A 17,192-nucleotide genomic window follows, 5' to 3' on the forward strand; every position below is an offset into this window, starting at 1 on the left:
CATATTCACTTTTTTACCCAAAGCGTAGCTCTATTTTATGAATTCTCCTCTAACACATATGTACCCTTGGACGATTGGTTTGGATAATATTTTATTATCAAAATAGAAAGATTACATAAATTACTTAAAAGATTACTGGGTATAAATGATTACTATATTTGATAAAATTTGATAAGTATAAATAATTATTGTGTTTGGTTAAAGGTAATAAAATATTACTAGTAAATTATTTTACTTAAATGTCCTTGAATATAATTATTTTTAAATATTTTTTATATTATTTATCATATTAATTAAAAATAAATTTATTTTTATCTCAAAAAATTAATAAATACTAATATAATTATAATAAAATCAAGATTATCTTGGTAATATTTAAATACCTAAGGTAAACCACCTATATTACCTGTCACGTCAGTATTGGTAATAGAAGATTACTGTAATCTTTTATTACTGATAAAGCAAACAAGAAAATAAAAAATAGATTACCAAGTTAACCTTTAAAAATCATAGCTAAACAACCTTTAATGGTATTTTTGTTATTAATAAATAAAAAATATATAAAATAACATAAATACATTTATTACTTATTATATTTATCAAATTTTACTATAAAATGAAATGAGACAACCCAATGTTGATTTAGAATTTTTAAATATAATAAAATATAAAATTATGAAATCTTTTCTCTTATATGTAAAAAAATACTATAAATTTACTATTTAAATAATATTATTGTTGAAAAACCTTCCATAATATATATAGATTTATAAATAATATATATATGAATTTTTTTTCATTTTGTATTTTTTCCTCAGCTTTTAATTGAAGACAATATCTATAACTTAAAAAATGATAGAGTGTCTAGTAAGATCTCAAATATAAGGTATGAAATTTAGATTTTACATTAAAAAATATGGACAACTAATATGAGACTTATATGACCTTAAACTCTCTCATTTCAATATTTAGTTTTTAAATAATGATTTTCTTAACGTTCGTATCATTTGGTATTAGAGCTATTACAATGTTTTCCAATTGCAATCATACAGCGCAAGTGAAGACATTATCATTACAGTATTCGCCCAACTTTAATAGGGAGCTAGCGTACAGTTAACCCACATAGATATTAGGGCTACAGATATAGTGATATATTAGAATCTCAAATATAAGATATGAGATTTGAATCTCACATAAAAAAAGTATGAGTAATTAATATAAGATTTATATAATTTTAGGGTCTTTCATTTTAGTAATTAGTTTTTGAGATATAATTTTTCTAAGGTTTATATCAACGTCTCGTCATGACATAAGTCAAACTATGTAACTAAGGACGTTACAAATAACATTTGAATTTTGTAAGCAAGGGAATCGCTAAAACAATTTATCAATAAATAAAAATAGTACATACAGTTTTGAAATCTAATTCTATCGTGTAAATGATGTACTGTGTGTACTGTTTAACTAGATGTTGAAGGTTCAACTAATCTATTCTTGTGCTAATGAAAACTGAAAGTTGTGCTTGAGTCCTGGCTAATTGGGTCTCTGCGTTATGTATCTGTTCATGAAGACGATGAATGATTCCAACACAGCCATAAACTGGGTCTTCAACTCGATGCCTTGCCTCAAAACTCAACGAATCTGCTGCTTCAGCCTGTAAATTTGCAGGAAGTTGCTGAAATGAAAATGGTCAAATGCAGATATAAAAGCAGAAGCAAAATGTGTAGGCATATATCTGAAATATTTGATTCAATAGTACCTGCAACATCTTTGCAACATTGCTGGCGCCATAGATTTTGTGAACACAAACAAATCTTTGAGGATCATTGGCTGGAAAATAATGAGAGAAAATGCAGTCCGAAGGGCACCTTCTTCGCAAATATTTGCAAGCTGCACACCGACCACCGCCGGGCATCATTAATCTTTTTCACAGATGAATCTAATATTAAATCTTCACCCACAAAGATCTACACAATATATATATTTTTTTGTCCGACTATCTTTCAATTAGATTTTCTTATTTGTAGTGAAGATTAAGTTTTAGCTCTTAAGAAATTTGCAACGGCTATTTTTTGCTTTAAAGAAAATTAGGATTTGAGAAGGAAAGTTGTGGGTGATAGACAAAAATTCCTATTTTATTTAAAGAAATAATATTTTCAAATTCATAATACTGGATGTTACACACACACACACACACACATATGTATGTATAATAATATCAAGTTTACACATTATTTTAGACCTTATTTTATTGCAAATGTTGATGGGTTAATATTGTTTATGTATTGGTATTTGTAGTGAAGAATTACTTTAAAGACAATTAGGATTTGAGAAGGAAAGTTGTGGTTGATGGAACCCATATATAAATACACACTCATTCAATTATTAACTATATTAAGGAAAAATAAACCCTCTTTTATTGAAAGAAATAATATTTTCAAATAATCAACATTTTAACCTTAAACTTTTATAAATTATTTGTTAATAAAAACTGTTAAAAGTTTTATGAAATTGTTGAAAAAGAAAAAAAATTAACTCTTTGTTTTTATTATTAAATGATATTTGCATCCTTAAAATTTTATAGATAAATAGTCCACCATGATCGAAATTTTTATCCACCTTGATCCACCGAAAGATTTCCTAATGTCATTGCCCTTGCTCACTACCATCTGAAACAAGATCTTGCTAATGTTAAAAATAGGGCTTTGAATGTAAAGGTCATTCTTATTTTAGCACCCCCACCTTGTCACCCCTCTGAATCCTGTTCACTTAAGATGAAAGGAAAAATATACAATTAGTCTAAAATCATTGTTGATTGCTTGAAGTCCATGACCTACTTCTTCTCCAACCTACAACTCACATCTTGGAGTCCACCATTTGTTGCTCGCCACTACAACCTTAACTCTCTAGTGGAACGCCTCTAAGAATTGCCAACACTAGCAACCAAAAAAAAAAAAAAATGCCCCACAAACTAAAAATCTCGTAAGAGAGAACAACTATGACACCTTTTTTATGTTGATGTAAAACATCTTCCAGTTCTAACAAGTCTTGTAGAGTTGATGACCACTAGCAGAGGAAACAGACAAGGGAACAAAATGAATCAAAATCTGCTTTTAGAATGTATTTAAAGTCTAGTAAATGGCATTCAAGTGCATAGGCGACACAATATCAACTCAAGGTAACCATACTCAAGGACAAGGGACTACATAAAAACAACATTTGGGGAAAAATTGGAAAACCAGTTCAGGCAAGTCAATATTGAATTACCCAGAAAATGGTTTCTAGTATGTGTTTATTGTTAAGAATTCTATATGTTAAATAAGAGTCAGAGTTAGAAGAACTTCATTTATTAAACTATTGATGTGACTCTATTTGTATATATATATATATATATATATATATATATGTATGTATATATATGTGTGTGTGTATATATATATAGTCTTACAAGAGTAACAGAAATAAAATGCAACCCACGTTTTACATGCCTATTAATGTGGTAATTGATTAGAAAGAAATAACTTATTCCTAAAGAACAAAAATTATTCAAATCTCTAGGTAACAAATTGAAACAAATCTAAATACTATTTCAACTCTAACAATTTCAATGTTCTCTCTTAAATTGAATACCAATTCTATTCAGTTTATATTTGGATTAGTACATACCCCCAATAGAGCTCTAAACTTCATGAACAAATCAATTTTTAATGGCTTGGTCATTATATCTGCAACTTGTTCTTGAGTATGACTATGGACCAGTTTTACAACTCCATCTTTAGTAAGCTCACGAAGAAAGTGAAATCTAACATCTATATGCTTGCTTCGATCATGTGATACAAGATTCTTTAAAAGCTCAATGGTTGAACTACTATCACAAAAAATCGTTGTGCCATAACTTTGAACATGAATAAAATCCTTCAAAATCCTCCTTAACCAAATTGTTTGAAAAGCACATAAAGTCGCTGCAACAAATTCAGCTTTAGTGGTAGACAAAGTGACTATTGGTTGTCTCTTTGATGACTAAGAAACAACTCCTGAATTTAATAGAAAAATATAGCCTGAAGTACTCATTCTGTTATCCAAATCTCCAGCATAATCACTGTCTGTATAAGCAATCAGTTTCTCATCTCTTCTCTTTCTGTAGAATATCCCAAAGTTAAAAGTTCATTTTATATATCTCAACACTCTCTTGGCAGCTTGGAGATGAAGCTCTGTGGGACGCTCTATATACCTGCTTAAAAGACTCACAACAAACATAATATCAGGTCGGATAGTAGTCAGGTACATTAGATTGCCAATTATTTGCTTATAGCGACAATTATCCACCCTTACTCCATTCTTATCCCTCATCAATTTGTAACCTGAAACAATTGGATTACAAACTGAATTGCACTTACCCATATCAAACATTTCTAAGACCTCTTGAGCATATCTCTTTTGACAAATAAAAATACCCTTTTGACTTTACAATACTTATATACCAAGAAAATATCTCATTTTCCAAGATCTGTCATGTCAAACTCATGCATCATAGAATTTTTAAATTCAACAAACATATACTCATCATTGCCGCAAAAATCAAGTCATCAACATAAAGACAAATAAGCATAATTTTATCTTTTTCTTATGTTTTGACAAACAAAGCATGCTTATAAGGGCACCGCTTGAAACATTTTTTAGTAAAAAAAAACTATCCGATTATACCAAGCTCGTGGTACTTGTTTTAGTCAGTATAAAGCCTTCTTTAATTTATAAATTTTCTGCTCAGCATTTTTATTTTTCATAACTAGGAGGTTGCTCGACAAAAACCTCCTCACTAATTTCTCCATAGAGAAAAGCTGACTTTACATCTAGCTAAAAGATTCTCCACCTTTTCTGAGCTGCAAGAGAAATTACTAATCAAATTGTTTCCAAACAGGCTATAGGCACAAAAACTTCAATATAGTCTACACCGTGTTTTTGGGTGTAACCTTTCACAACCAAATGCGTTTTGTACTTCTCCACCTCACCATTTTCATTGAGCTTCGTCTTGTACACCCATTTCACACCAACTTTCTTTGCTCCAATAGGCAACTTCGTCAATTCCCAAGTATCATTTTTCTCTATAGCTTCAATCTCCTCATCTATTATTGTTCTCCGCTTTACATCTATTTGTGCCTCTTCAAATAAAATTGGATCCTTTGCTGGAAACATGACTAAATTTTTTATATCTTCTTCCTCCGATAAACCTTTCCCACTTTCATAATCTCTCATCCAAGTTGGTATTTCTTTTCCTATGTTTATAACATTCAAACGAGAGATCTTTGCTCAAGCTAGAATAATTTTCTTCATTTGAGCCATTAGCTGTTTTTTCCTCAGTATTGCTATGTTCATTGATTTTAGCTTCGTCTCCATTTCTATCAATCGCATTTGATTCCTTATCGTTGTCGCCTCAATTTAAGTCAACCAAAATAGCTTCCTTATGACTTTTGTCCCAATTCCAGCTATTGTCTTTTTCAAACACCACATCTCTACTTACTATAATCTTCTAAGAGATAAGATCATATAATTTATATGTTATGGACTCCTCACTAACTCCAAGAAATACACATTTACACTCTTGTCATCAAGCTTTGTCCTTTTGCAATCAGGAATATGAACATGAGATACACACCCAAACACTTTGAAGTAAGCCACCGATGGTTTGAATCCGCTTCAAGCTTCTTCTGGAGTTTTGTTTTTCATAACAAGTGTTGGACTCCTATTGAGTATATGAACTATCCAATTAACAACTTCAGGCCAAAATGTTTTGGGAATCTTTTTTCCTAAAAGCATGCTTCGAACCATATTCATGATTGTTCGATTCTTCTGCTTTGTTACATCGTTTTGTTAAGGGATGTATACAGTTGTTAGCTGTTTTTGAATACCATTCTCATTGTAGAAATTAGTGAATTCAAGTGATGTGAACTCACCCCCACGATCAGTACAAAGACCTTTTATAGTTAAATTGCTCTCTTTTTCAACTCGATTCTTATATTTTTTAGAAGTAATAAATGTTTCTGATTTCTCAACCAAAAAGTAGACCTATACTTTATGACTATAGTAATCAATAAAATTGATCATGTACGTTTTTGTTGTTGTTGGATATAAGGTTTATTGGTCCACATATATCGGCATACACTAGTTCAAGAATCTAAGAAACTCTTTATGTACTTTCTCGAGGAAATAAATTTCTCTGTTGTTTGCCCATCGAGCAATCTTTGCATACTTTTGATGAAATGTCAAAACACGATAGTCCTCTCACCATTCCTTTTTGTTGAAGAGTGTTTAGACCATTGAAACTTAGATGACCATATCTATAGTGCCAAAATTGGGCTGGATCTTCCATGAAAGAATTAAAGAAAGCTTCCTTTTTAGTTGTGTTATAACAAACAGCTTGAACATTAGATCCGAGGACATTGCAATCTCCATAATTAGCCTTTTCTCAAGATGATAAATTTTGCATGCTTCTCATTGTATGAGGATTTCAAGTCCCTTCTTAACTAGCTAATGAATGCTTAGCAAGTTGTTTTTTAATCTTAGAACATAAAATACACCAGTAATGATCTGAACAAAACCATTTACCAACATTCGCACATTACCTTTCCTCATCACATTCATGCTTGAATTATCTTCTAATTTCACTTTCTCCTTAAAATTTTCATCAAGATTAGAAAAAAACTCCCACTTGCCACATATATGATTGTTGCATCCAGAGTCTAAAAACCACAATTCTTCTTTGCTGACTTTTTTATCATTCACGTATGTCATCAACAACATTTCTTCACTACTCTCCATATAGTTTGCTTTTGTATCGAATTTCTTTTTTGGACATTCATACTGAAAGTGTCCAAGCTTATGGTAGTGTTAACATTCAATAGTAGATTTGTCAAAATTACGATTGTCTCCACCTCTTTCTCGTCCTCGTATTCCACTACGCTATCGTCCTCTTTCTCCTGAAGACTCTCCAAAAGTAACCTTCCATGCTTGCTCTTCCACAACATGAGATTTCATATGTTGCTCATGTACTAGAAGGCTACTTTGTAATTCATCAATAGTAAGAACATCCAAATCATTTGACTCTTCAATAGAACACACCACGTAAGCAAATTTGGATGTCATGGATCTCAGTATCTTCTCGATGACTGCTACATCATCCATCTTTGCCTTAGTGATTCTCAGCTGGTTGACTATAGTAGGAGTGCGAGTAAAGTACTGATTTACAGATTCTCCCTCCTTCATGTTTAGCATCTCAAACTCCTTTTGAAGAGCCTGTCATTATGCTCGTTGCACTCGTGTTGTCTTTTGATAATTTTTCTTCAAGGAGTCCCAAATGCTTTTAGTTATATCTTTGTTCAAGATGGTTTCTAAAATTGATCTATCTATGGCCTGGAAGAGATAATTCTTTGCCTTCATATCTTTCAATCTTGCATCATCAAGTGCCTTCTTTTGTGCTTCACTAAGTTGAACTCCTTCTACTGCTACAAGAATCCCATCTTCTGTTATACTCCAATATTCTTTTGATTGCATGAAATTCTCCATGAGTATACACTAGTGATCGTAATGCCCATCAAATTTAAGGATTGTTGGTTGCACAAATCCACTGTCAATTGTCATATTCTCACCACTGAACACTGTAAAAGACTGTTGCTCCTTAGTTTTCAATCATGTCCCTTTGATGTGGCTCTAATACCACTTGTTAAGAATTCTATATGTTAAATAAGAGTAAGAGTTAGAAGAACTTCATTTATTAAACTACTGATGCGGCTCTATAAATAAATAAATATATATATATATATGTATGTACGTATGTATGTATGTATGTATAGCCTTACAAGAGTAACAAAAATAAAGTACAACCCACGTTTTACATGCCTATTAACATGGTAATTGATTAGAAAGAAATAACTTATTCCTAAAGAACAAGGATTATTCAAATCTCTAGGTAACAAACTGAAACAAAGCTAAAGACTATTTCAACTCTAACAATTTCAACGTGTGGTTTGAGATTGTGTTCTGGTTGTGGTCGATTGGATTGTCTAGGTTTTGTTGTGTGTCTTTTCTAGGAGTTCTTTGAAGGAAGAAGTTTGGATTTGTTAGTCTGGTTGTGTTTAAGGCATTTGTTTACCAAATCATAACAATTGATATTCGATCTCAAAGAGAAGGAAAAGATCTTGGGAAAATGAGTTTTTATGATTGAATGAATAATCAAACCCATCTAAACGTTTATGTTATCCTATATTTCTTTGACAAGGACACTCAAAATTGTCCGTGATATTTCAAAGAAAGCAAGGGTTTTTATGCTCCTTAATCTTAATCAAATAAAATTCTATTAAGCATGAAGAACCAAAAAAGAGGGGAGTAAGACTTTGTAGTTTTCTGTGACTTTTTCTTTACACTTCCCATTTTTTCTGGCACTCAATTCATACTTATTTATTATAATTCTTATATAATGGTGCTACAATAGTATATCATGTTATATAGGTATACTAACAAACATCAGTAATATAAGATGAAGATAAAAGAAATCAAGTAAGAATGGATAATTGATTCTAGAAATAGAAAAAAAAAAAAAAGATTACAATTAATTGGGGGATTTTTCATTGGAAATCTCTTAACAAAAACAAAACAAGGGATTAAGCTTATGTGGAGGCTGCCCAAAAAGTGTTTGGAGAATGAGAAAGAAGGAAAGAAAAAAAAAAAGGAAGAAAAAAGAAAAAATATAGAATAATTATGGTAAAAATATAATTTATTTAATTATTAATAATTTAAATGATATTAACCATATTATATATATTATATAAAATAATAAAAATACTTTTTCACAATTAAAATCGATTATGTAGCTTGACTACACTGAGAAAATAAACTTTTAAAACTCAGTTTCATCGTAGTCATGGTAATAGTCAATTGGCCATAATAGTCTGGCCTTGAAAGTCTGAGACTTAGTAGAAAAATATAGAAAATCCAAAAACCAAAATGGAGGATATATGAACAAAAAACTAGAGAAGTCTTAATGAAATTGGTTTGAAAAGAAATCATTGAGGTTTTAAGGTAAGAATTAACAACCTAAATGACCAATCCTCAAAACGACAAATCGTTTCATCAAAAGAATGAAAACGAACAAGTTCGTGAGTTGATATATATATATAAAAACACGAACGAGCCTTTAACAAAAAGATAAGAATATAATTATTTAAAAAGTTTTCCAAATTTATCTATTTATACTAGGTATTAAGTTCATAGGTAAGGCACTTAACCAAACCAAACTTAGAAGCAACGACCAAGTTCGACAGTTGCTAAAACCAAACTACTACATATAAATTTAACCAAATCCAATCCATAAAATCTGATAAAAGTTTCTCCATTAGTGGATTTAGCTCCTTCCCAGGTTGTTATCACTCTCTCAGAAAGCTGGGTGGTCATCGAACAACGAGTTCAGGAACTCCTCGTCCCATTCCTGCAGTGAAAACCCAACACAATTTCTTTTGGAAATGTTTGCAAAAAGTTTAAAACTCAAGCTATATTGAAGCCATTAATTCGAGGTTAAAAATTAACTGTGGGCTTACTTGATTTTCTGGGAGGTTATTGTCTAGCAGTAGGTCATGCAGCTGAGAGGTTATCTTCTCTTCGTTTTGCTGGAAGTTTAGGAAGTAGTCATCAATGGTGCTGTTACCATTCTCCGAGTTAAGGTTGATGTCTTCAACAATCTCCTCAAGCTGAAATGTTGATACACATATTTAATCACAAGTAAATATTGTTCTAAAATTTATTACAAAATAAAGCAAGAATCAGCCATGCCTGATCAAGAGTTGGCTGATCATTAAGCCAAGGATCATAATGTTCGACACAAAACGGGCCAGAAAAGTCCAGGTTCAAGGATGGATTGCCTGGAGGATTCGGTTGAACAAAATTTGAGCTGCCACCAGAGGTAGGGTTCAAGGAACCTTCACCAACTTGTTGCTACAAGAAAACAAAGAATTTGGGAGAAGCACTGGTAACTTTTTTTTTTGCTAAAAATATGATTAAATTACATACCTGAAACTTAAATGGATTGTCAGTCGTCCCAAACAGAATGCCAGAAATGTCACCTTCCCTCGTTTGCTGTGGATTACCACAGGCAGACGCATTGTTCATCAAATCAAAAGTAAAATTATTTTGCCCACCGTTGTCGATGCCATAGGGTGGCAAGACTTGAGTGCTTTCTTGTTGATTAAAACTGGCAAATGCTGGCCGGAATGAGTTATATGGGCGATCAAACATAGCAGAAGATGACTCTCCAGGAGGGAAATAACCAAATGAAGCACTTCCCGTTTGGCCAAAATTGACATTTTCATTGTGAGAAGGATTGATCAAGTCACAGCCCCCGTTTAAAAAATTATCATTGAGTGTCGTTTGGCTAATTTGAGAGGGCATCCCAGCATAATTTGGAGGAAGGTTGTTGAAAATTCCTTGTGGAGGATACATTTGCATCGGATTGGCGCTATTCATAAGACCACCGGGCGTGCCTCCAAGGGCAAACGAACGGTTTCCAAAGTCATTTGATCCCAATCCAAAAGTGGGTCGATTTGGCTGATTGAGAGGATTTGTGGTTCCAAAGTTTGGTTGATAAATATTAGCTTGATTTTCCATCTGCAAACCCAGTTGAGACACAGAACTGCTTGAAGGTCCTTGCCTTGAACCAATGTTGCCACCATTAAAAGCCGAGGTGGTGCCTCCATAACTTGCAGGTTGAAATGAAGTTCTGGTTGGCTGCATTCCCTGTAATTTTTGACTGTCTTGTTGAGCAAGGTTAAGAAACATTGAGGATTGCCCCAATGGTGCAAAACTATTGGACATAACGTTCCTACTAGAGAAGTTCTTAGTTGTTATAGTAATGCCTTTCTCTGCAACTCGTTTTAGGAAGAGCCGGTATTTCTGCAAAAATCACAACATATATAGTCCCACTATTTGATAAAATTATTAAATTATATATGAATAAGAATAATACTACTTTTCTCAAGTGATAGTCTAATTTTTTTCTTGAATGATATATTCTATTATATATATATATATATTATGTATGGCCATGTCAACCATGGAATGTAAATAAAAATGTGAAGTATGCATAAATTATGTAAATATAGTTATTGAAGTGTATCAATATGAACAACTCTTCTGTATTTTAATGTAGCCTCCTTTTATGATAAAAACATGCCAATTAAGGGTGGATGTTTAATGACAACTCATTTAATTAGCAAGCTGGATTTATGAAGTAATTATGCACAAACCTGCAAATGGCTAGCGACATTTTCTCTAGTTAAGCCTGGCACATTCATGCCCTCAAGAATTTTCTTGGGGACAGCCTCTGCATGAATTCCACAGAACGAAAAAATTAAAAAAAAAAAAAACCCATAAGTAAAAGTTGAAGAAGAATCCAGAAATGGTAACCGTACCCATAAGTAAAAGTTGAAGAAGAAGCCAGAAATGGTAACCATTCTTTTATTATTAACAATCATTAGAAATTACTTACTTTCTAGGCCTATATGCCTTATGGCTTCCAAAAAGCGATTGTGAAGAGAATTTGTCCAAACCACCTTGGCCTTCTTGGGAGCAACGGAGTTTTCTCCTTCCATATATTCTTTGCCCTTTTTGCTGGCCTTTCTCTTGTTGTCTTTCGTTTTTCCATGCCTTCCATCGTTTACAGATGAAGCTGAACTAACAGTCTCACGAGATAAGGATCCGCCGAAATGGATGCTGATCATTTCCTCCAGGTACCTAGCTTTACCTTTCTTCGATGTAATCGCATATTGCCAAACATTTTTCAGGTCATCTGGGTTGATTGGTTTTACTATGTAAAACACAGCCCCACTGGCTAAACTCTCCAGGATGACACTCTCTCTGTCATCTGAGGACATTACTGCAGTTGAAAAGGAGAATGATTAAGAAATATTCATGTTAATTAATTAAACATAACTCTTACAGTAAAAGAAAAGTATACAACTTTTCAATCAAAATGGTACTTACTAATGACAGGCATCTCAGGAAATTCTTCCTCGATTTGTTTTTGCAGTTCTATCCCGTTCATAATTGGCATATGGAGATCGGAAAGGACAAGGTCGATGCGTTCATGCTGAGTTCTCACTGTTGCTAGAGCATCGACTGGGGATTTCACAGTAATAGCTGAAATTAAAAGAGTAAAATAGAGTAAACCAACGTGAAAATTAATCTATACAATCATCAAACAAAACAAAAGCTTTTCAATTATTTAACTATTGAGAACATAGAGAAAATATAAAATTTAGGTACCAATAAAGAAGTTACATAATTTATATGTGATAAATTACGAAAAAATGGTATTTTAATTAAATCATTTCAACACCCCTTATTCAATCTTAACAAGAGTATTGATGTGCACAGACAACAGACTACGCAATCTAATATATCCTGTGATTTTATTCTATATTAATCCTAAAATCCATTAAACATCTTTTTTAATTTAGGAAAGTGATGAATTCACCGTAATGATGTATACAAAATAATGGAAACAAAGTTTTCAAGTTTCTTGTAACTATAAAAGCCTTGACTTGAAAACATGGGTGTTGCAAAAGGTAAATCGGAAGTTTGATATAAGGATCAGTAAACCAAGTGAAAATTCGGAACTTGAAATCTATTGAGAAAAAAGAGAATCATATAGACCCTAAATTCATGCATGCAAAATTTATCAAACAAACATGAAGATTCTACAGGTATACAGAAAATTTAATAACAAAATACATAGATCTACTTGAAAGAAAATGAAAGAACCAGAGAAAAGGGAGTCATTATAAAAGAAGAAAAACCCATATTTCAACCGTTAGCAAAGTCATATATATTAGTAGACACATGTAAATATATAATATAAACTAGAAAACTTTTGTCTTCCACTCATAGTAGAAAGTAAACTAAAACTACTGACTTGAAAATGAAATGAAAGAGTCAATAAAGAAGCCTTGATGTAACGTTCATGAATTGAAGAAAAGGAACGAACTGAAACAGTAGAAAGAGCTGTAGGATCATTGTGTGAGAGATCTATTGAATACCTTCATAGTTCCATGATTTCAGCAAGGCTGAAACAATAGAAAGAGCTGTGGGATCATCATCCACAACTAAGATATTGAACTTATCAGAAGAGGTTTTAGGTTTGAAAGATGGATGCATTTTACCACTGACTAAAGCAATAGTATGAAGATTTTGCAATGAAAACAAGGTTGACAAGAGGTGGATTTATAGGAGAATGTGATGTAGAAAGCCCTTGTTTGGCAGAAAAGCAGGTGTTACATTACATTTGTCCTTAATTAATATGAAAAGACTAAGATAGTATAATTCAACTTTCCATGCTTTTTTCCATCTTTAAACCAACCTATGTGTGTCTTGCAAAAAATTATCTTGACAAAATTCATCTCTTGCCCCGGATTTTTCTCTAATTAATACCAAAATCTAGACAATAGCAATACATTTATTGCTCTTTACCACAAGAGATAGATTCTTACAATGGAGTTCTTTTGAAAGAAGATTGTGAAATTCCTCTTATTAGTTTCTTAATTTCTATTTAGAAATGATTTATTTTAATTTTCCTTGAAATATGTTCTTAAATATATTGTTATTTGAAATTGTGACTAAATTAAATTAGTTAACTTTCCTCTTAACACTTTTTAAGAGTTCTTAACATATTAAAGAACATGTTGTTGATTTAAATTTCTTTTTATGTACTTATTTTAACAAACGAATTACTAAAAATATTATAAAAAATATTAATCATAAGCAACTTTTTTTTTTCCTTACAAACATGCTTTCGTTCTTCAATTGTAGGGTTTTTAGTTTGATGAAGAAAGATATTTAAAGGATAAAATTACATTACATTAAGTATCGATCTAACTATTACATCTCATACAATCTTATGATTTAAGAAAAAACGACAAATTATATTAAATAATGATCTAATTGTTACAAATAATTGTGAACAGTAATTATTAATAGTAATGGTATGACTGTTAATACCTAACTTATTATAAAAAAATTTCATCTTATATGTTATAACATTGACATACGTAGTCGGAAATATAATAATTTAATAATTATATACATTTAAAAAATTAAAAAAAATTATTGAAACCTACTTCTAATTCATTCAACAAGTCCCAACTTTTAAAATTTGGATTATATTGGAAATTTATTTAGGAGACTATATGAAATATTCTTTCTTTTTTATGTTTGTTATATTAATTGATTACTTTCCATATTTTTCTCTAAAATATGATCTTTTTTATCATATCCCAAGATTGTCATTCCAAATGGGATTTTTTGACAAGTTATTAATTATGTAATTAGAAAATTAATAAGTAATTTAATATAAAAGTTTTTTTTTTTTAAACCCATCTTGTAGGAAAAAATTGGCAACAGGAAGTCTCACACAAAGAGCATGAAACCAAGGACAACGAAGGACATGTGCCCTCTAAAATGAAGACACTTGTTGTAGGGTTAGAAAGAATCAAAGAAAAGGGCTGACGTCACTGCTGATGGAAGTCACAGCCCTTTTAAATTTGTAGAAAATTTGTAATAAATTTGAACATATGAAAATATTAATTGAAATTTAATTAAGTTTGTAAATATTATAAATTTAGGAAATGAGTAATAAAATTTCAAAGGAAAACCACAGTGTTGAAACTGGGTGCCGCCCCTTGTTTTAAAACCTACTTAATTTGGAATTTTGCCAGTAAGAAATATCTAAAAATTTAGAATTAGAAATTTATTCAAAATTAAAGTATTGAATGCCTAAAAAGCCTGCTTCTCTTGTAAGTCAATGAATTTTAACCCTAAAATGGATTAACTTTTTTAATTATCTCATTTTAATAATATTGAAATTATAAAATACCCCATCTGAAATGGGAAAATTACAATACATAATAGGGTATTAATATGGTGCTACTATGCGTAATTGGGTGTTATTATAGATTTATTATGAGTAATAGGGGTGTAAGTGTAAGAATATTATGCATAATGGGGGTAAGTTAGTAATTTTAAACTAATAAAAGCTTAATATAATTTTCCAATAAGCATATTCTAATATGCTTAAAATTTTGGATGAACTGCATGCATACAGGAAATTTACATTAATCATATTAGTCTTACCCTTAACCTTTGTTACATAGAAAAATTACAATATCCTCTCATTACATATTACATTAACCCCTTATTATACATAGTAATTTTATCATTTCAAGGGTCTTTTTGTATTTTTTCTAGTTTTTGGGGGCCTTTGAATTTTACCCCATAGACGTACAATATGGATAATGGGAAATGTTATTCGTAATATCAAAATACACTGAAAATTTACCTATGTTACCCAATTTGTCTGAAAACACATTTATACTCTCTTTAATTTCAATCATACTTACAAATAAATAACCTTCTTTTCTATTTAACTTTGAAGTGTCATCGAATTTTTGCTAGAAAATAGGGGTGGAGAGGTAAAGATGAATTTTTAAATATGGAAGATAATAACCTAAATATAAGTTTAGATAGAAGGTTAATTTCATCAAACTTGAATATGGTGGCTATACAAGTATAACCCTAAGGTTGTTAGTTACTTTTGTATCAATAAGCTGATATAAATGAACATTATTATGTGCACTTAAAATGTTAAGTAATATTATGTGTATATATTTTTAAGCATATAATTAAATATACAGATAATAACAGATCAGTCATGTACTAATTGTACACTAAAAAGTGAATGCACAATGTTTTTATTATAAATTAATTACCAATTTAGTTATCAATAATAATATGTTACCATATAATTATGTGTTACTTTATATTTAATTCAAAATCATCTAATCATATAGTAATACATTATCTTTAACATCTAACTTGATATTCATTTTGTGTGTATATAGTTTCATAGTATCAAGAAAACTATGTGCATAAACAACGATGTGTCACCATATGATTGAATGTTATTTTATCTTTAATTTTTAATTATCCTAATATACAGTAACACATCGTTATTTATATAAAAAATTATACATGATAATTACCCTAAATTTTAAAGCAAAACAAAGTTCGGTAGCCACAATGCACAAACTGAATTAACTCTTTACATGGAAGGAGTAAGAGAAAGTGGCGTTTTTGGATTTTAGCTGCCAGAGACAGGCCACAAATTTAGGCCCAACGGGCTTTGTTTTCACTTTCCCAACACAACACTGTTAATTGAACTGAAAACTTATAAAATCATTTTTAAAAATTTAAATAAAAATTTTTATAATTCTACAATGTAACAGTTCTCAGAAAAATAGGACCGTAGGATATACAAAAGAACTAAAATATGGTTGTTGATTCAATTCACTCGACATTTGACCAAGTTTTAAAAGTATATTATAATGAACCTTTTATCCATAGATATAATACCCACTAACACAATGCCGATCATAGTGCCTGCAAGTGAGCTCTTAAGGAGGCCAGTGACCAGGCCATTAGAGCCATCAATAAATGTCTTCATCCCTGCAAAGCAAGATCCCTAAATTGCAAGTGCCCCAAGTCCGATATTAGTGACCATGCAAGATACTTAAAAATGCAACAATAACATTACTGAAAAAATAATTGATACCTTTCTTTGTTTACAACACCCCATATAAAATGGGAAAATTGATATACCTAATAGGGGTTAATACTTAATATAATGCTACTGTTTATAATTGGGTGTTATTTAATTTTATTATGAGTAATGGGGGGAGAGTGTAAGAATACTATGCATAAAGTGGGTAAGTTAATAATTTTAAACTAATAAAAGTTAATGAAGTTTCCAGTAAGCATATTCTATAGAATATGCTTAAAATTTTGGATGAACCATGCATACCGGAACTTTATATTAATCTAGCCCCTCATTTCCCATTTCAAGGTTTTTTTTTTTTTAATTTTTGGGTAATTTTATGTAGTTTTGGGGCCTCTTGAATTTTACCCAATATATGTAATGGGAAATGTTACGTGTATTGTCAAAATGCAGTCTGAAAATTCACCTATGTTGCCCAATTTGCCTAAAAATACATTCTTACTCTCTTTAATATCAATCATATTCATAAAAAGAATCACGAAAACAACAATTAAATTCATCAAATTCTCTCTTTATTGTTGATAATATTTTCGTGTGCTTCTTC

General features: G+C 30.9%; 3 protein-coding genes across 3 annotated transcripts; all 3 read right to left on the reverse strand.

The window, feature by feature from the left end:
- Window positions 1–1,387: 1,387 nt before the first annotated feature.
- LOC123197158 (LOB domain-containing protein 24-like) lies at window positions 1,388–1,935 on the reverse strand. The gene is made up of 2 exons (XM_044611321.1): window positions 1,760–1,935; window positions 1,388–1,675 (listed from the first exon to the last, which is right to left on the reverse strand). The coding sequence occupies exons 1-2, from the start codon at window positions 1,916–1,918 to the stop codon at window positions 1,484–1,486; spliced, it is 351 nt and encodes a 116-aa protein (XP_044467256.1). The 5' UTR covers window positions 1,919–1,935; the 3' UTR covers window positions 1,388–1,483.
- Window positions 1,936–6,957: 5,022 nt separating this feature from the next.
- Window positions 6,958–7,560, reverse strand: LOC123198052. The gene is made up of 2 exons (XM_044612625.1): window positions 7,429–7,560; window positions 6,958–7,290 (listed from the first exon to the last, which is right to left on the reverse strand). The coding sequence occupies exons 1-2, from the start codon at window positions 7,558–7,560 to the stop codon at window positions 6,958–6,960; spliced, it is 465 nt and encodes a 154-aa protein (XP_044468560.1).
- A 1,650-nt stretch (window positions 7,561–9,210) lies between these two features.
- On the reverse strand, window positions 9,211–13,197 carry LOC123198053 (putative two-component response regulator ARR13). The gene is made up of 9 exons (XM_044612626.1): window positions 13,080–13,197; window positions 12,956–13,026; window positions 12,025–12,226; window positions 11,531–11,917; window positions 11,289–11,365; window positions 10,057–10,935; window positions 9,820–9,981; window positions 9,588–9,737; window positions 9,211–9,478 (listed from the first exon to the last, which is right to left on the reverse strand). Exons 1-9 carry the CDS (start codon window positions 13,195–13,197, stop codon window positions 9,425–9,427), a joined length of 2,100 nt encoding a protein of 699 aa, XP_044468561.1. The 3' UTR covers window positions 9,211–9,424.
- Window positions 13,198–17,192: the final 3,995 nt, after the last annotated feature.

Source organism: Mangifera indica, chromosome 15 (genome assembly GCF_011075055.1).
Source record: "Mangifera indica cultivar Alphonso chromosome 15, CATAS_Mindica_2.1, whole genome shotgun sequence".
NCBI lineage: Eukaryota > Viridiplantae > Streptophyta > Magnoliopsida > Sapindales > Anacardiaceae > Mangifera > Mangifera indica.